Here is a 13,435-nt window from a genome sequence, read left to right on the forward strand (position 1 = left end):
AACACCTTCCACTTGTTTTCAGAATAAATTTTCTGAATATCATATTTCTGCCCATTATTTGTGTATGACCTTGCATGGACTTTGTGTAAAAACCTTTCCCACTGCCTCAATTACAGATTTGGAGCCAAAATACAGAGAGAAAAACACAACCTGGGGAGGCTCAACAAAGAGAGGAAAGAACCCCTCAGTAGCAGGTGGTAAAACCAGAGAAAAGATCAGTCAGAAAAAAATCTGTGGCTCAGAGGAGCGGGAGTTGGCATGTTTGAGATGTAAAGAATTTTGTGACAGTGAAGGCGAAAGAAGCAGAACCGGTTCCACTGGAGTGGGAATATATCTCCACTTTAAAATTCCCCTCAATGTAGCTGAAGAAATAAGAGTTTAGCTCACAGTAGAGCCCTGTGTAATGGGGGAATCCAGCATGGATGTGGGCGAGTCGAGGCTTCAGACACTCAGGGACAGAGCTGAGCCTCACAAGGATGGTTCACACCCAGGAAAATCCAGGATACAGCTCCAAAAACACAAAATGCCCTTTTTGCTGGAAGCTGTTGAGCAGCGCAAGGCAGAAACCCTGATAGAGTTTGCTGTTCCCTAGCTTTGTCCTCTGAGAGTGGCAACAAAACCTCTGCCTGGTCCCCTTCCCTGCCCCTAGGCTTTAACAGGCCTGTGATCTTTGCTTTTCATGGGATTAAATGAATTCCCTTCATGCGCCAGAAGAGATTCTTTAACATTTTTCACAAAAGCAGGAGCCTGTCAGCTTTTGTCATGTATTAGTTGGGAACACACGAGACGAGGCTGCAGAGAGGGCTGCAGGATTTGTACAAACAGATGGCATTTTTCTTGCCTATGCTTCTAAATTAAAAATCTGAGGATAAACCAGGAGTAAAAGTTGACATTTTGTCTCTAGAGAAAAACCTCTTTAAGGCATGTCATGAGAACAGCATCAAGCAGATGTGTGGAAGGCTCGGGAGGTCTCACATACCTGAGAAATTCAGTGTAATATGCTTTAAATTTCTCTTCCCTTTACATTCTTGACCACTTTTTTGTATTTTAGTGGAATTTGTTTGTTCTTAATTAAGAAATGCGGTGATGTGCTGCATCTAATGAGGCTGGAACATCTCTAGTTCTGGTGCTGGGAATTATTGATTGCTTTCTAACCCTTTCAGGGAAAAGGAGTTAATAGTTTATATTTCAGCACAGAAGTCCATCTTGGGCCACTGCTTGCCATTCAGGTTCCAGCTAAGAGGCAGCTTTTTGCATAGGCTGTGGTTCTTTATTCTTAAGCGAGAGTGTCATTTTTGTATCCTGAAACACGGGGCTTTTTCCAGAAATGCACTGGCTGTTTGTAAAGTGCACACTAACAGTATTTTCCCTGGAGGGAAAAATAATAGGAAGTTATTTTAAATGGTTTTATCAAAACATTTTTTTTCTTACTTAGCTTTTGGGAGAAGGCAAAACACATTAACATTCCTCTTGATTGCCTGCCAGTGAACTCCTTCTCCCAAGAGACCAGTTCCTTACCTGGAGCTGGGCAATGGAAAACTGTTGTGCCTTAAATGAGTTGGCAATTTCCCTTTATTTGATGGGGCCTTCACCTCTAAATCCCCATTTCTCCTGCAGATCTTCATTCCCTTACCTTAAAGAGGGGTATTTCTCAAATGGACATTGTTCTTCATCTCTTAAAAAATCTTATGGTAATGATTATCTGAACCAATTTCATGGATCTGATCAGCCCTGATCCCCTCTGGCATTTATCAAGTTGCAAACAGGCTAAAACCCTTCTGTTCATGTCAGGATCCATACAATTGTGTTGGTATTTCCAGAGGAAAAGCAGAGTAAAAGAATAAAAATAAAGACTAGAATTCCTAAGAATTAATTCCATGGAACTGATGAGCTGTACTTGTGTTCCTGGCTTGGAAAATCCTCTCTCTGTTGTGCCCACATGAGCTTGGCTCAAGGTGTTGTGGCTGCAATTCCTTGGGAGCAGTAGCCCCCAGCACTGGTGGTGACCATTGTCTGGCTGCAGATTTTTAAAGTTGTGACTGTTGATTTTGTTTGGATTCTAGAGCAACGTGGTCCTCCATCAGGAACAAACTCGGCCAGGCAGAGCCCAGCCCCACAGCACCGACCACTGGGATTGGCACCGATCAACCCTGACAGGTTGGGAAAAAGGGTCTGGGAATGGTGGGAAAAGCATGGCCAGAGGGATTAATGTGAAGGCAACATCCACGTCCTTTCACCTTTCCGTAGGGGAGCTACAGAAGGTGAAGCTGGAAAAGAAGTTTCTAATAGTTACCGGCTGTCCTGGCCTGAGCACAAGCACATGGCACAGTTGGATGCTGCTTCAGGTGTTGGCAGCCGTCATTCCCAGGTACAAGAATCCATCTAGAGGGTGTGGAGACACGGGGAATACTCAGCCATCAAGGCACTCTAGTGGCATTATTACAGAGTTCTCAAAAGCAGAATGTTAAAACATTTCCCTGTTGCATACAGGTAGAACAGTTGTGTATAAAAACATACTGAAGTGTCTCACAGAATGTTTTTGCTCATGTTTCAAATGTGATTATCTCCTATGGGTAGTTGAACATTCATTATAGCTATGAAAGAAACGCAAAATGCTTGTAATGGAATGACTATAGACCCTTTGGCAAAGTTTCCTCAAGAATTTTGTGCCTATCTCAGACTAAGAAGGAAAGATATTCTGAATGTTTGGACTTGGGTTAAAACTGAGTCACCGCCAAGTTGGGATGAATGCTGTTTAAGTGCTCAAAATATAGAAATATTGTGATATTTTTCTAGAAAAACAGAAGGTTAAATCTGCCTACAGGTCCTCATCTCTCTTTTTTTTTTTTTTTTTTTTTTCCCTGTGACTTCCTGCACAGAATGCTGGCTGTTTCCCAGTGGAGTTGGAAAGGGGCCCTCGAGGGTTTGGATTCAGCCTCCGAGGAGGAAAGGAGTACAACATGGGCTTATTCATCCTCCGTCTGGCTGAGGATGGGCCGGCAGTCAAGGATGGGAGAGTCCACGTAGGTTTGGCTTCTCTAACCAATTTGTTGATGCAGTTGATACATTAATTTACCCAGAGCAGCAACAAACTTGGATTTTCACAAGCACAGGGTCCCAGAACAGCATCTTGAGCCTTTGCCCTTCTTCCATGAACAACTCTGGCCGTCCCAAAGGAATTGTCTGCTTTGCTGGTAGCATCCCTGGGTGTGAGTAGCAGGTACTCACGGGTATTTTAGGAGCCCCAACAAGAGATTGCACAGTGCACCAGAGAGCTGGGAGGAGAATCACTGTCCAAGTCAGTTAATTTTTGAGGAATGTTTGTGTGTACATTGTGCTGCGGCTGTTCTATGCCATTTCTGGAGATACGATCCTGATTTTTTTCCCCCAAATATTATGTTAATTCTTGCCTTTGTGTAAGGAATACACTCTCAAATATTGTAGTAAAAGCAAAGTACATGGATACAACAGAAGGAACAATGGTAAGCAAGACTCTGTATTTGCTGCCCAGGGCTGGATTTTCAGAGACTGGAGCATCAAGGTGAGCCAGGTGCCCATGAAATGCCATCCCTTGCAGTCCTTGTGCTTCCCTGTTGCTGGCATGTGGCTCTGCCTCTCTTTGTCCTCTATTTGCAGAATGGGGCTGGCACAGATACTTGCTGTGAGGCTTAAATGGATGTGGAATTCTTAGTATTCTTAACTTCTCCTGTTCTTCACAGTAATTGGTATTTTCCCCCATTTGCTTGAGAGACAGCACAAGTTTAGCATTCAGTGCTAATATTTTTTCTCCTAGTCCTTCAAGTGGTGTTACATTGAGCTCCAGGGCTTTGCTTATTGGGCAAAGCAACCAAAAAAATTGTTCAGCCCAGAGAAGAAGAGCCAGAGGTCAGACCTCACTGGGGTCTGCAGCTTCCTCCTGAGGGGCAGGACCAGTGTCAGGCCCTGGGGGAGTGGCTGGAACTGTGTCAGGGGAGAATTATGTTAGATACTGGGAAAAGGTTCTTCCCTCTGAGAGTGGTCTGGCAATGGAACAGGCTACCCAGGGAATGGTCACAGCCCCAAGGCTGCCAGAGTTCAAAGAGTGCTGGACAATGCTTTCAGGCACAGCATGGGATTGTCTGGGCGTCTTGTGCAGAGTCACGTCTTTGATCTTCCCATCCTTGACACTAAGCTCCTCCCAGTGCTGGCATGTGCCAAGTCACCAGCCCAGCCCAGAGCACGGATGGGCTGAGCTCGCCCAGCCTGAGGTTATTCACATTTTTAATTTCTTGTCATCTGGATGTGGTGTCTCTTTCTGGTTGTACTTCAACGGTGGGAGGAGGAACTTCTCATCCAGCTGCCTGAGCTGTCCCGGTGTGTCTCAGACCCAGCCTGTCCATGAAGAGCCGGCAGTGACCTCCTCTTGCAGAGTGACTTCAACAAAGCCCAGGAAGCCTCTTTAAGCTGCTAATGTTACACACCAGTGACATCTGTTGGCTGCTATGTGCAGTGCTAGATAGGCTCCCGCTCCCTTTTTTTCCCCATTTCCCTTCTCAGTTTTGCCTAATAGAGAACTATTTTTGGGGTATGCTATTCCAGCAGCTTCCAGCCCCTTTCCAGCAGCCAGGGAAGTTAGCGCTGGCAGGAAATTACCTGCCTGGTACCTGTGAGAATTGTTTACTGGCTCTGAGACCTCACCACTGATCTGACCAACAGAAAATAACAATTCCTTTCCCTACATCAAATCCGTTTGTGTGGTGTTCAGCTTGGCAGTGGGTATAGGGAAGGTGCTGTGTCCTCCCCTGGATAAGGTGACCTCAGACGAGTGTGATGTGGTTGATCCATGTGCTACCTCCACAGCATGATCCAGGATCAATGAAAATGTATTCAAGCACATCCTGTATCTGCCTCATCACTTGTAAATAAATAGAAGATGTGGTTAAGATCTCTGAGATCTTTTCCTGAGCAGACAACCTCTGTGCACCTCTGAACCCCCAGATCCTAGGGTAACATCCTGCTTGTAATCCATGGAATGGTGTCACTAACGCCCACTGGATTTTAGCACGAGAAGGAAAACAGAAGCATCTGCCTCTGTTACTTTTTCTTTCTCAATTAAAAACCAGGTCACAGTGTCAGGGATTCCCAAAAACTAATCTGCTGCTCTTGTTTCCTCAGGTTGGTGACCAAATTGTGGAAATTAACGGAGAGCCTACCCAAGGAATCACTCACACACGAGCCATTGAGCTGATTCAGGCTGGAGGAAATAAAGTTTTGCTGCTGCTGAGACCAGGGACTGGATTGATACCAGATCACAGTATGTTGTCTTAAGGGCTTTTTGGTGTTGAGGGTGCAAGGCAGGGAAGTAAAGTGGGATAAGGAGATTCTGCTGCTTGTTCACTGCAGTAGTTGGCAGTTGCCTTTGTGACAGCTGTGCATTTATTATTGAATTAAATTCAAAATTAAAATATAAAAATTGAAAAATAAAATATCTATTTTCAAATACAAGGAATATTTGGGGTAAAATTAACACATGACGGTACGTAGGAGTATTGCACGATCTGAAATTATTCCATATTTCTAATTAGTTTCTCAGCTCTGTCCAAGCTAATCAAATTTTTCTATAAAAATATAATGATTAACCCCGATTGCCTTTTAATTTAAATGAAAATTCTCTGTGCTACAGTATTGTTAAAAGTTTGTTTCTGTACGTATTTACTTCTGGTTTTAGCCTTCTAAATTATGAAATGCCTTGTTTTTCAAAGCCAAAACTTCAGGAAGCAGGAAAGGGACAACTTTACTCTCCAAAGGCATTCAGTTTGATTCAAGGTGATTTCTGTGTCTACAAAAGGAAACCACAGCTTTGTAGGCCAAAAAAAAAAACCAACCCAAAAAACCCAGGAAGGACAGCAGAGCAAATGTTTGAAGGAGCCACAGAGTTCAGAATTGGTGACTTTGTGTCTGACGCAGTCCCAAGACTGCAAATCAGAGACTCGTGGCAGTGGCAGCAGCAGCATTTTAAAGCAAAGAACATATAACTTCCTTAGTCTTTGTAAGCCCTGATGCTGACACCAAGGTGCTGATGGCTAAACTTCCTAAATTGTAGGGTCACTTTTTCTGATAAGGAGTTTTTCAGTCACAGTGACCAACCCCAAGCTTATCCTTTCAAAATCCCAAACACACAGTTTGAGCTACCAAATACTTTGTGTGTTCAGTCACTGGCATGACTTACTGGCCTCACTCAAAGGGTAAAATCTGCTCAGAACCGTCTCAATTGCTTTCCTCCCGAGAGCTAGAAAAGGATCCTGAGCATCACTACTGGCCCTGCCAGTCACAGAAATTCCCTGAACTTGAGGGAGAAACAGAATCAGACAAAAAGGAACCTCTGGAGCATGTCCAGGCCAGCCCTCTGTCTAGAGTGGGGCCTGGGATAGGTGAAGGAAATGGTGGAGTGGGGAAGGGTTTATGGCCTCTTGCCTTGCTGTTAATCCCACATTTCTGATTGAAGTCTTGCTTGCTGTACTCTGTAATTTTTTTTTTGGTATGTACTTCTGGGCTTTTTCTCTTCCTCCTTCAGGTTTGGCTCCTTCCAGTCTGTGTCCCTACGTGAAACCTGAGCAACATTAAGGGCTTTCAGTGCTTTTCTTGGTTTTTCCTTAAAGACTTGGTAAATCTGCATGTCTTGTTTCATCTCTTCCTATTTTTAAAGTGCAAAGCTATGAATAACCCCAACTTTTCACTGTTTCAGATTTCTTTAGGCATAACAGTTCTAGTTTGTTAGGTTTTATTAAATAGTGTAGGTCAGGGACTTCTTAATTTGAAATTTTGCTTTGTAGGCTCTAAAATTGTTTTGATTCAAGACCGTGTCAGTCCTGCAGGGATCCGGCATTCTGAGCACTAGATATTTTTATCTAAAATCACATCCTCACGGTTGTTGTAGAACAACACAATACAGAAAGCTGGCTAATAAAGCTTTAAAAGTATGCTACTCCATAATGTTTTTCGAATTGAACTCAGTAGTTTGCCAATTATTACTTTTTGTGTGTTTAACCAAATCGCTTGCCATTTGCTTCCAGGTGATTGGGATAGCTACAATCCTGCTTCATCAAATGTAATATATGAAGAACAGTCACCATTATTATCTTCATCTTCCCATTCTGCTTTCCCATCTGAAGTGTGTTATTTAGCAGTACCTGGAGAAGCTTCAACCGGAGTTCAGCTGTCTGAGGAACTGGAGCAAGCAGAGAACACTGTGCCTGACAAGATAAGCACTTTAACTGAAAACCTGTGTGAGAGGAAGCCTCAGTCTTCTCCCCAGAGAACAAAGAACAGATGGGAATGTCCCTCAAGTCCTGGGTTTGGAATCACTAAAGGTAGTTCAGAAGCAAGGACCAGAAGGGGCAGATCTGCCAGTCCAGCAAAGTCAGGGGCTGCTGAAGGATACCCTCACATGGGATTCCACAGCCCCAGGAAAGGGGATCCTGAGAAAAACAATCTCTCATGTAAATCTGACAGTTCCAGGAGTGAGAGTAAAATCACAGGAAAAGGGATGAAGAATAGTGACAAAAAGGAGTCTTCCCATGGAAATCGAGGAAGGTCAGCAAGTCCCCAAAGGCATCGTGGCAAGCCAGGAAGCACAGAAACAGTGGGAAGGATCCAAACATCCTGTTCTGTTGAGCAGTTAAAAGGTGGGAACGGTAAACCAGAAGTCACCAGTAAAGAAATAAAGCAGAAGACCCCAGGAAAGACAGAAGGGTGTTCTGCAGACCAACATTACCCATTGTTTAGTGGGAATAACCTTCTCTTTAGGGACTCCAGGAGAAATGCCTCTGAGGATGATTTATTAACCAAGTCCAGCTCTGGAGACACAAGTTCCAGCAGATTCAAAACCTCCAGCCTTTCCAATATCCCACTGCTTTCCATGGAGAAACAAAAGAGGGTGGAAACACAGGAAGCTCTTATGCTGAACAGACACCATGGAGAAAGATACATGGAGAGACACAATGAAACCAAAGATGGAACTTCCCAACCTGAGAAGAATTCTCCAGTAAGGAAAATACTGATAACTCCTGGGCCGTGGAGGATCCCCAGTGGCTGTAAGGGCACCCCAGCAGCAGGGGTGCCTGGAAAACGGGTGTGACAGACTGAGAGACGCTGGTTTTTTTTTTGAGAACAAACATGTTTTGATCAATTTTCCAGTAAGGGTAATTTAAAGCATTGGTTTTTCTCACACAGTTGTCTTTTTTTTTTTTTTTTTTTAATTCCTCAGAAACTGGTTGTGGGGGGGAAGTATTTGATTTGTTCTTAAATTATCTAAACTCCATGAAGGATTTTCAGATTGCTTCAGTGAAACCCTTCCTGAGCTGCTGTCCCCATGTCCCTTTGCAGGCCATGTCTGCTGCTCCCAGTGTTGCACTGCTGCAGCTTCCCTGAGTATTGTGAACTCTGAACAAAGTTATTTAATGCCGCTGTTGCCAATGTGATCCTGACTCACTTCCTGTTGTTGTGCCAAGCTATCTACTGAATCCAGTCAATCTAACCCTTCCCACATGGATTCCAGTCAGAGACAAGGCAGGTTTAGGTGTTTTCTCTAAAGCAGGTTGCATGTTTACATCAGGAAACCCACGTGTTCTTGCTGGGTCAGGGAGAACACAGGCGAGTTGGTTCTGTCAGTTCCAGGACAGCAAATTAGCTGCTGATGCTGCTCAGTTCATATGTTTCCTGGAATTTTTATACCTAATACAAAACCCTGGTATATGTATTTGACACAATTTTGTAATTTTGCTTTTTCTGACACAGCAGAATCACTTTAGTTCCTTGATTCACAGGGATTTGGGTTGCAAACATCCATGAGAGGAAAGAAGATTCTGAGTTCTGTTAAATAACACAGTTCCTTTGGTTTCACTTGTGGCACCATGACACCCTCAGCCTCAGTGTGGAGTTCATACTGAAGTCCCATCTTTAATTATTTAATGCTAGTTAGGAATTGGGTTTTTTTCCCCTCTGTAGAGTAAGAACCGACCTTAGGACAGACTCAGCTACCAGAGCAGCTTTTTCAGTGAAGTTCTTGCCTGTATATTTTAGAACTCTCCCCTATTTACTATGGATGTGTGATCAAGGAGCATTGGTGACAAACAGGGTACAGGAGACATCCCATCTATGGTTTGGGCTGGCAGAGAGGTTTTAAAGAGGGATGTTACCACCAGAACCTACTGTCACATCAGTCCTACAGCTGTAAGAACAATAGAAATGGAAGGGGTTTATTTTATTCACAGTTTTAGTGATTATTTCCTGACATCTGAGATTTTTAATGACTGGAGAAAAGTGGTGAAAGAAGGCCCTTTGCTGGAGAAAGAAGAGTAAATCACTGAGCTTTACTTACTTAAAATACAAACATAATTTGCTCTTTGCAAGTGAATATCTCATTTTGGCTTTGAAACATTAAATGTTTTTGAAGGCTAACAAAGCACAGTGAGGCAGTTCTGAGTGGAATTCTTCACGAGTACAGCTGAGTGCTCAAACAGCTTTTAAACAAAGACTTTGGGAATGCAAAAGGCTTTAAAGCAGCTCTGAACTGTGCTCACCTGCTTGACACCAGGGTTGCTATGTAGCATAACACGTACAAATACTCCCTAGGTGGAATATGACTGTGAAAATTTAATACTTTGAAGTAGCCTGTGTAGAAAATGCCCTGTGTTCTTCCCCAGAGGTTGGCTGATGTTGAGCTGTGTGCACTTGGCCTGACCGCTGAGTATAGTGAAAAATCCAGTCCTTTAATTCCAGATGAATTAGCCCCACTGAAATTATTTCCCTGCCATCAACTGTATTTTTCTATATGTTCATGTCACCTGATAACGTCTTACCTGTGTGTGATTTCTCCTTCCATAGACCTTGTATCTGTACTTCCTGTATCGGACTTAGCCATGTGGCCTTGGAATGCTACGCAATGTATGGATGTACTGGGTGTAAATGTTTATATATTGTACAGCACCTTTATACAGACTTCTGAGGTTCTGACTAGAGAGAGACCTGTAAATCGCTCATTATTTTTTATATAGATATTAAAAACAAATTCCAGTTCATGGCCTGTTGATTCTGCACTGTCTAAACCAGGTTCTTGTTTGGCTTTCAGGGGTGTCATGCAGGTTTTACCCACAAACATGCTACTCATCTGGAAAATGAATGCAGTTTCTCACTGGAAGTCCTTGATCCCCTGTTCAAAAAACAAATGTTCAGCAAAGACGGTATCAAAACCATTAAGTCCTGTCAAAACAGTACAGTCATGAAGTACTTGTCCTATAGGTTTATTTGTACATTTTGCTATATAAAATTGTAGTCTCCTTTTATATCTCACAACTTTTCCTTGTATAGAAAATAGCTGTAAACAATTTAGTACTAGCTGCAGCTCTTGTATGGCTTTAGTGCTTGATGTCCCGCACCAGTTCCTACTGGTTTCAGTGCTAGCTGCCAGGATTCAGCCCCCTTAATCCAGTTTTTCTGTGCATGGCATGGGATGACTTGATGAGGCCAGCACATTCTGGGTATTGTAGAACAATAAAGCAGAAGGAAAACTGACATGTACACTGAGAATCTGTTTAAAAACTGAATGCCAGTTCCTGAATTCAGTTTGCAGGAGGCGTTTGGCGCTGCCACAGCAACCAGAGTTTTACTTCGCTGCAGCTTTGGTCTGGGAGATACGGAGTTGCCCCCTCCTAACCCTTACCTCCTCCCCTCAGCCCTCTTCTGTCGTGTCCCCTTCTCAGCCCCTCACCCCTACTTGAACTTCCAGCCTGCCCCTGCCCCATCCCTCTCTCTGCCCTTCACCACTCCCCAGCTCGCCCTGCCCCATCCCTCTCTCCCCCCACCGCCAGGCTTTTACTATAGTTCTAAGATCTCATTTTCTTTTAATATAATAGAGATCATAAAATAATAAATCAGCCTTCTGAAAGGTGGAGTCAAGACACTCATCTCTTCCCCGTGTCCTGGGGACCCTTGAACACCACCACAATCACCGGCTTGAGCTGGTCTGGGAAGCACCAAATAAAATAAAATACAAAGCATTAAAAAGATAAAAATAAAAACTAAAAAAAAATAGCTTAAAATTTAACACTAAATTTAATTAAAAATAAATGAAAAACAAAATAAAAACTGTAAAGTGCTGTAAAGTGCCGTAAACGTTCCATAAAAGGTAGTCCCGTAATTCAAGACCCTCAAACACCACCACACTCACCAGCTTGAGTGGGTCTGGGCAACACCAAATAAAATAAAAAGCTTTAAAAATAATAAAATTTTAAAATAAAATAAAATAAAATAAAAGTTTTAAAAATAGAAAAATTAAAAATAAAAATTAAAATGAAAAAAATAAAATAAAAGCTTTAAAAATAGAAAAATTAAAAATTAAATAAGAAATAAAATTTAAAAAATAAAATAAAAAGCTTTAAAAATAGAAAAATTAAAAATAAAAATTTAATAAAAAATAAAATTAGAAAAATAAAATAAAAAGCTTTAAAAATACAAAAATTTAAGATAAAAATTAAATAAAAAATAAAATAAAAATCTTTAAAAATAGAAAAATTAAAAATAAAAACTAAATTAAAAAAAATTTAAAAATTAAATAAATGCTTTAAAAAACAATTGAAAATAAAAATTAAATAAAAAACTAGAAAAATAAAAACTATAAAAATAGAAAAATTAAAGATAAAAATAAAATAAAAAATAAAATAATTAAAAAAATAAAATAAAAATAAAATAAAAACTGTAACTGTTCCATAAAAGGTAGTGCTGTAAAGCAGGACTGTCGTAAAACTGCCGTAAAGCGCGACTGTCGTAAAAGGTGCCGTAAAGCGCGACTGTCGTAAAAGGTGCCGTAAAGCGCGACTGTAGTAAAACTGTCGTAAAAGGTGCCGTAAAGCGCGACTGTCGTAAAAGGTGCCGTAAAGCACGACTGTCGTAAAAGGTGCCGTAAAGCGCGACTGTCGTAAAAGGTGCCGTAAAGCGCGACTGTCGTAAAAGGTGCCGTAAAGCGCGACTGTCGTAAAAGGTGCCGTAAAGCATGACTGTCGTAAAAGGTGCCGTAAAGCACGACTGTCGTAAAACTGTCGTAAAAGGTGCCGTAAAGCGCGACTGTCGTAAAAGGTGCCGTAAAGCGCGACTGTCGTAAAACTGTCGTAAAAGGTGCCGTAAAGCACGACTGTCGTAAAACTGTCGTAAAAGGTGCCGTAAAGCACGACTGTCGTAAAAGGTGCCGTAAAGCAGGACTGTCGTAAAAGGTGTCGTAAAGCACGACTGTCGTAAAAGGTGTCGTAAAGCGCGACTGTCGTAAAAGGTGTCGTAAAGCGCGACTGTCGTAAAAGGTGCCGTAAAGCGCGACTGTCGTAAAACTGTCGTAAAAGGTGCCGTAAAGCACGACTGTCGTAAAACTGTCGTAAAAGGTGCCGTAAAGCGCGACTGTCGTAAAAGGTGCCGTAAAGCGCGACTGTCGTAAAACTGTCGTAAAAGGTGCCGTAAAGCACGACTGTCGTAAAAGGTGCCGTAAAGCACGACTGTCGTAAAAGGTGCCGTAAAGCACGACTGTCGTAAAAGGTGCCGTAAAGCGCGACTGTCGTAAAAGGTGCCGTAAAGCGCGACTGTCGTAAAACTGTCGTAAAAGGTGCCGTAAAGCAGGACTGTCGTAAAAGGTGTCGTAAAGCACGACTGTCGTAAAAGGCGCCGTAAAGCGCAACTGTCGTAAAAGGTGTCGTAAAGCGCGACTGTCGTAAAAGGTGTCGTAAAGCGCGACTGTCGTAAAAGGTGCCGTAAAGCGCGACTGTCGTAAACCCGCACCTTTTACGACAGTCGTGCATTACAGCAGTTTTACAACAGTTGCGCTTTACGACACTACATTTTATGGAACTTTTACAGTACTTTACAGCACTTTACGGATTTTATTTTGTTTTTATTCATTTTTAATTAATTTTATTTTTTAATTTTTATTTAATTTTTATTTTTAATTTTTCTATTTTTAAAGCATTTATTTTATTTTTTTATTTTTATTTTTATCTTAATTTTTAGTTTTGATTTTTCTATTTTTAAAGCATTTCTTTTATTTTTTTAATTTAATTTTTATTTACTTTTTATTTATAACTTTTCTATTTTTAAAGCATTCATTTTATTTTTTAAAATTTTTTTTAATTTTTAGTTTTAATTTTTCTATTTTTAAAGCTTTTTATTTTTAAAATTTTCTATTTTATTTCATTTTTTTTTTATTTTCCCATTTTTAAAACTTTTTTTAAATTTTTTATTTAATTTTTATTTTTAATTTTTCTATTTATAAAGCTTTTTATTTCATTTTATTTAGTGCTGTCCAGACCAACTCAAGCTGGTGATTGTGGTGGTGTTTGAGGGTCTTGCAGTTACCCCGATTAATAGGTAGAGATGATGTTTGGAGGCCACAGTGTTACAGGTAGGGGTTAAACAGTTT

At 41.4% G+C, this 13,435-nt stretch overlaps 2 protein-coding genes across 5 annotated transcripts in view; both read left to right on the top strand.

The window, feature by feature from the left end:
• MAGI3 (membrane associated guanylate kinase, WW and PDZ domain containing 3) overlaps nucleotides 1-7,192 on the top strand; it is a 54,465-nt gene extending 47,273 nt beyond the window's left edge. For all 4 annotated transcript variants that reach the window (XM_071449960.1, XM_071449961.1, XM_071449962.1 and 1 more), the window contains exons 17-22: nucleotides 2,064-2,157; nucleotides 2,248-2,368; nucleotides 2,880-3,023; nucleotides 5,155-5,293; nucleotides 6,554-6,643; nucleotides 7,053-7,192. In XM_071449960.1, the coding sequence (XP_071306061.1) occupies nucleotides 2,064-2,157; nucleotides 2,248-2,368; nucleotides 2,880-3,023; nucleotides 5,155-5,293; nucleotides 6,554-6,603 (548 nt within the window). In that variant the 3' untranslated portion in view covers nucleotides 6,604-6,643; nucleotides 7,053-7,192. The remainder of the gene's footprint in view (nucleotides 1-2,063; nucleotides 2,158-2,247; nucleotides 2,369-2,879; nucleotides 3,024-5,154; nucleotides 5,294-6,553; nucleotides 6,644-7,052) is intronic.
• Nucleotides 6,959-10,058, top strand: LOC139601155 (membrane-associated guanylate kinase, WW and PDZ domain-containing protein 3-like). Its single transcript, XM_071449934.1, has one exon. The coding sequence runs from the start codon at nucleotides 6,959-6,961 to the stop codon at nucleotides 8,114-8,116; it is 1,158 nt and encodes a 385-aa protein (XP_071306035.1). The 3' UTR covers nucleotides 8,117-10,058.
• Nucleotides 10,059-13,435: the final 3,377 nt, after the last annotated feature.

This window comes from Agelaius tricolor, unplaced genomic scaffold, assembly GCF_023055355.1.
Source record: "Agelaius tricolor isolate 1412-34295 unplaced genomic scaffold, bAgeTri1.0.p SCAF_30, whole genome shotgun sequence".
In the NCBI taxonomy this organism is placed as follows: Eukaryota; Metazoa; Chordata; class Aves; order Passeriformes; family Icteridae; genus Agelaius; species Agelaius tricolor.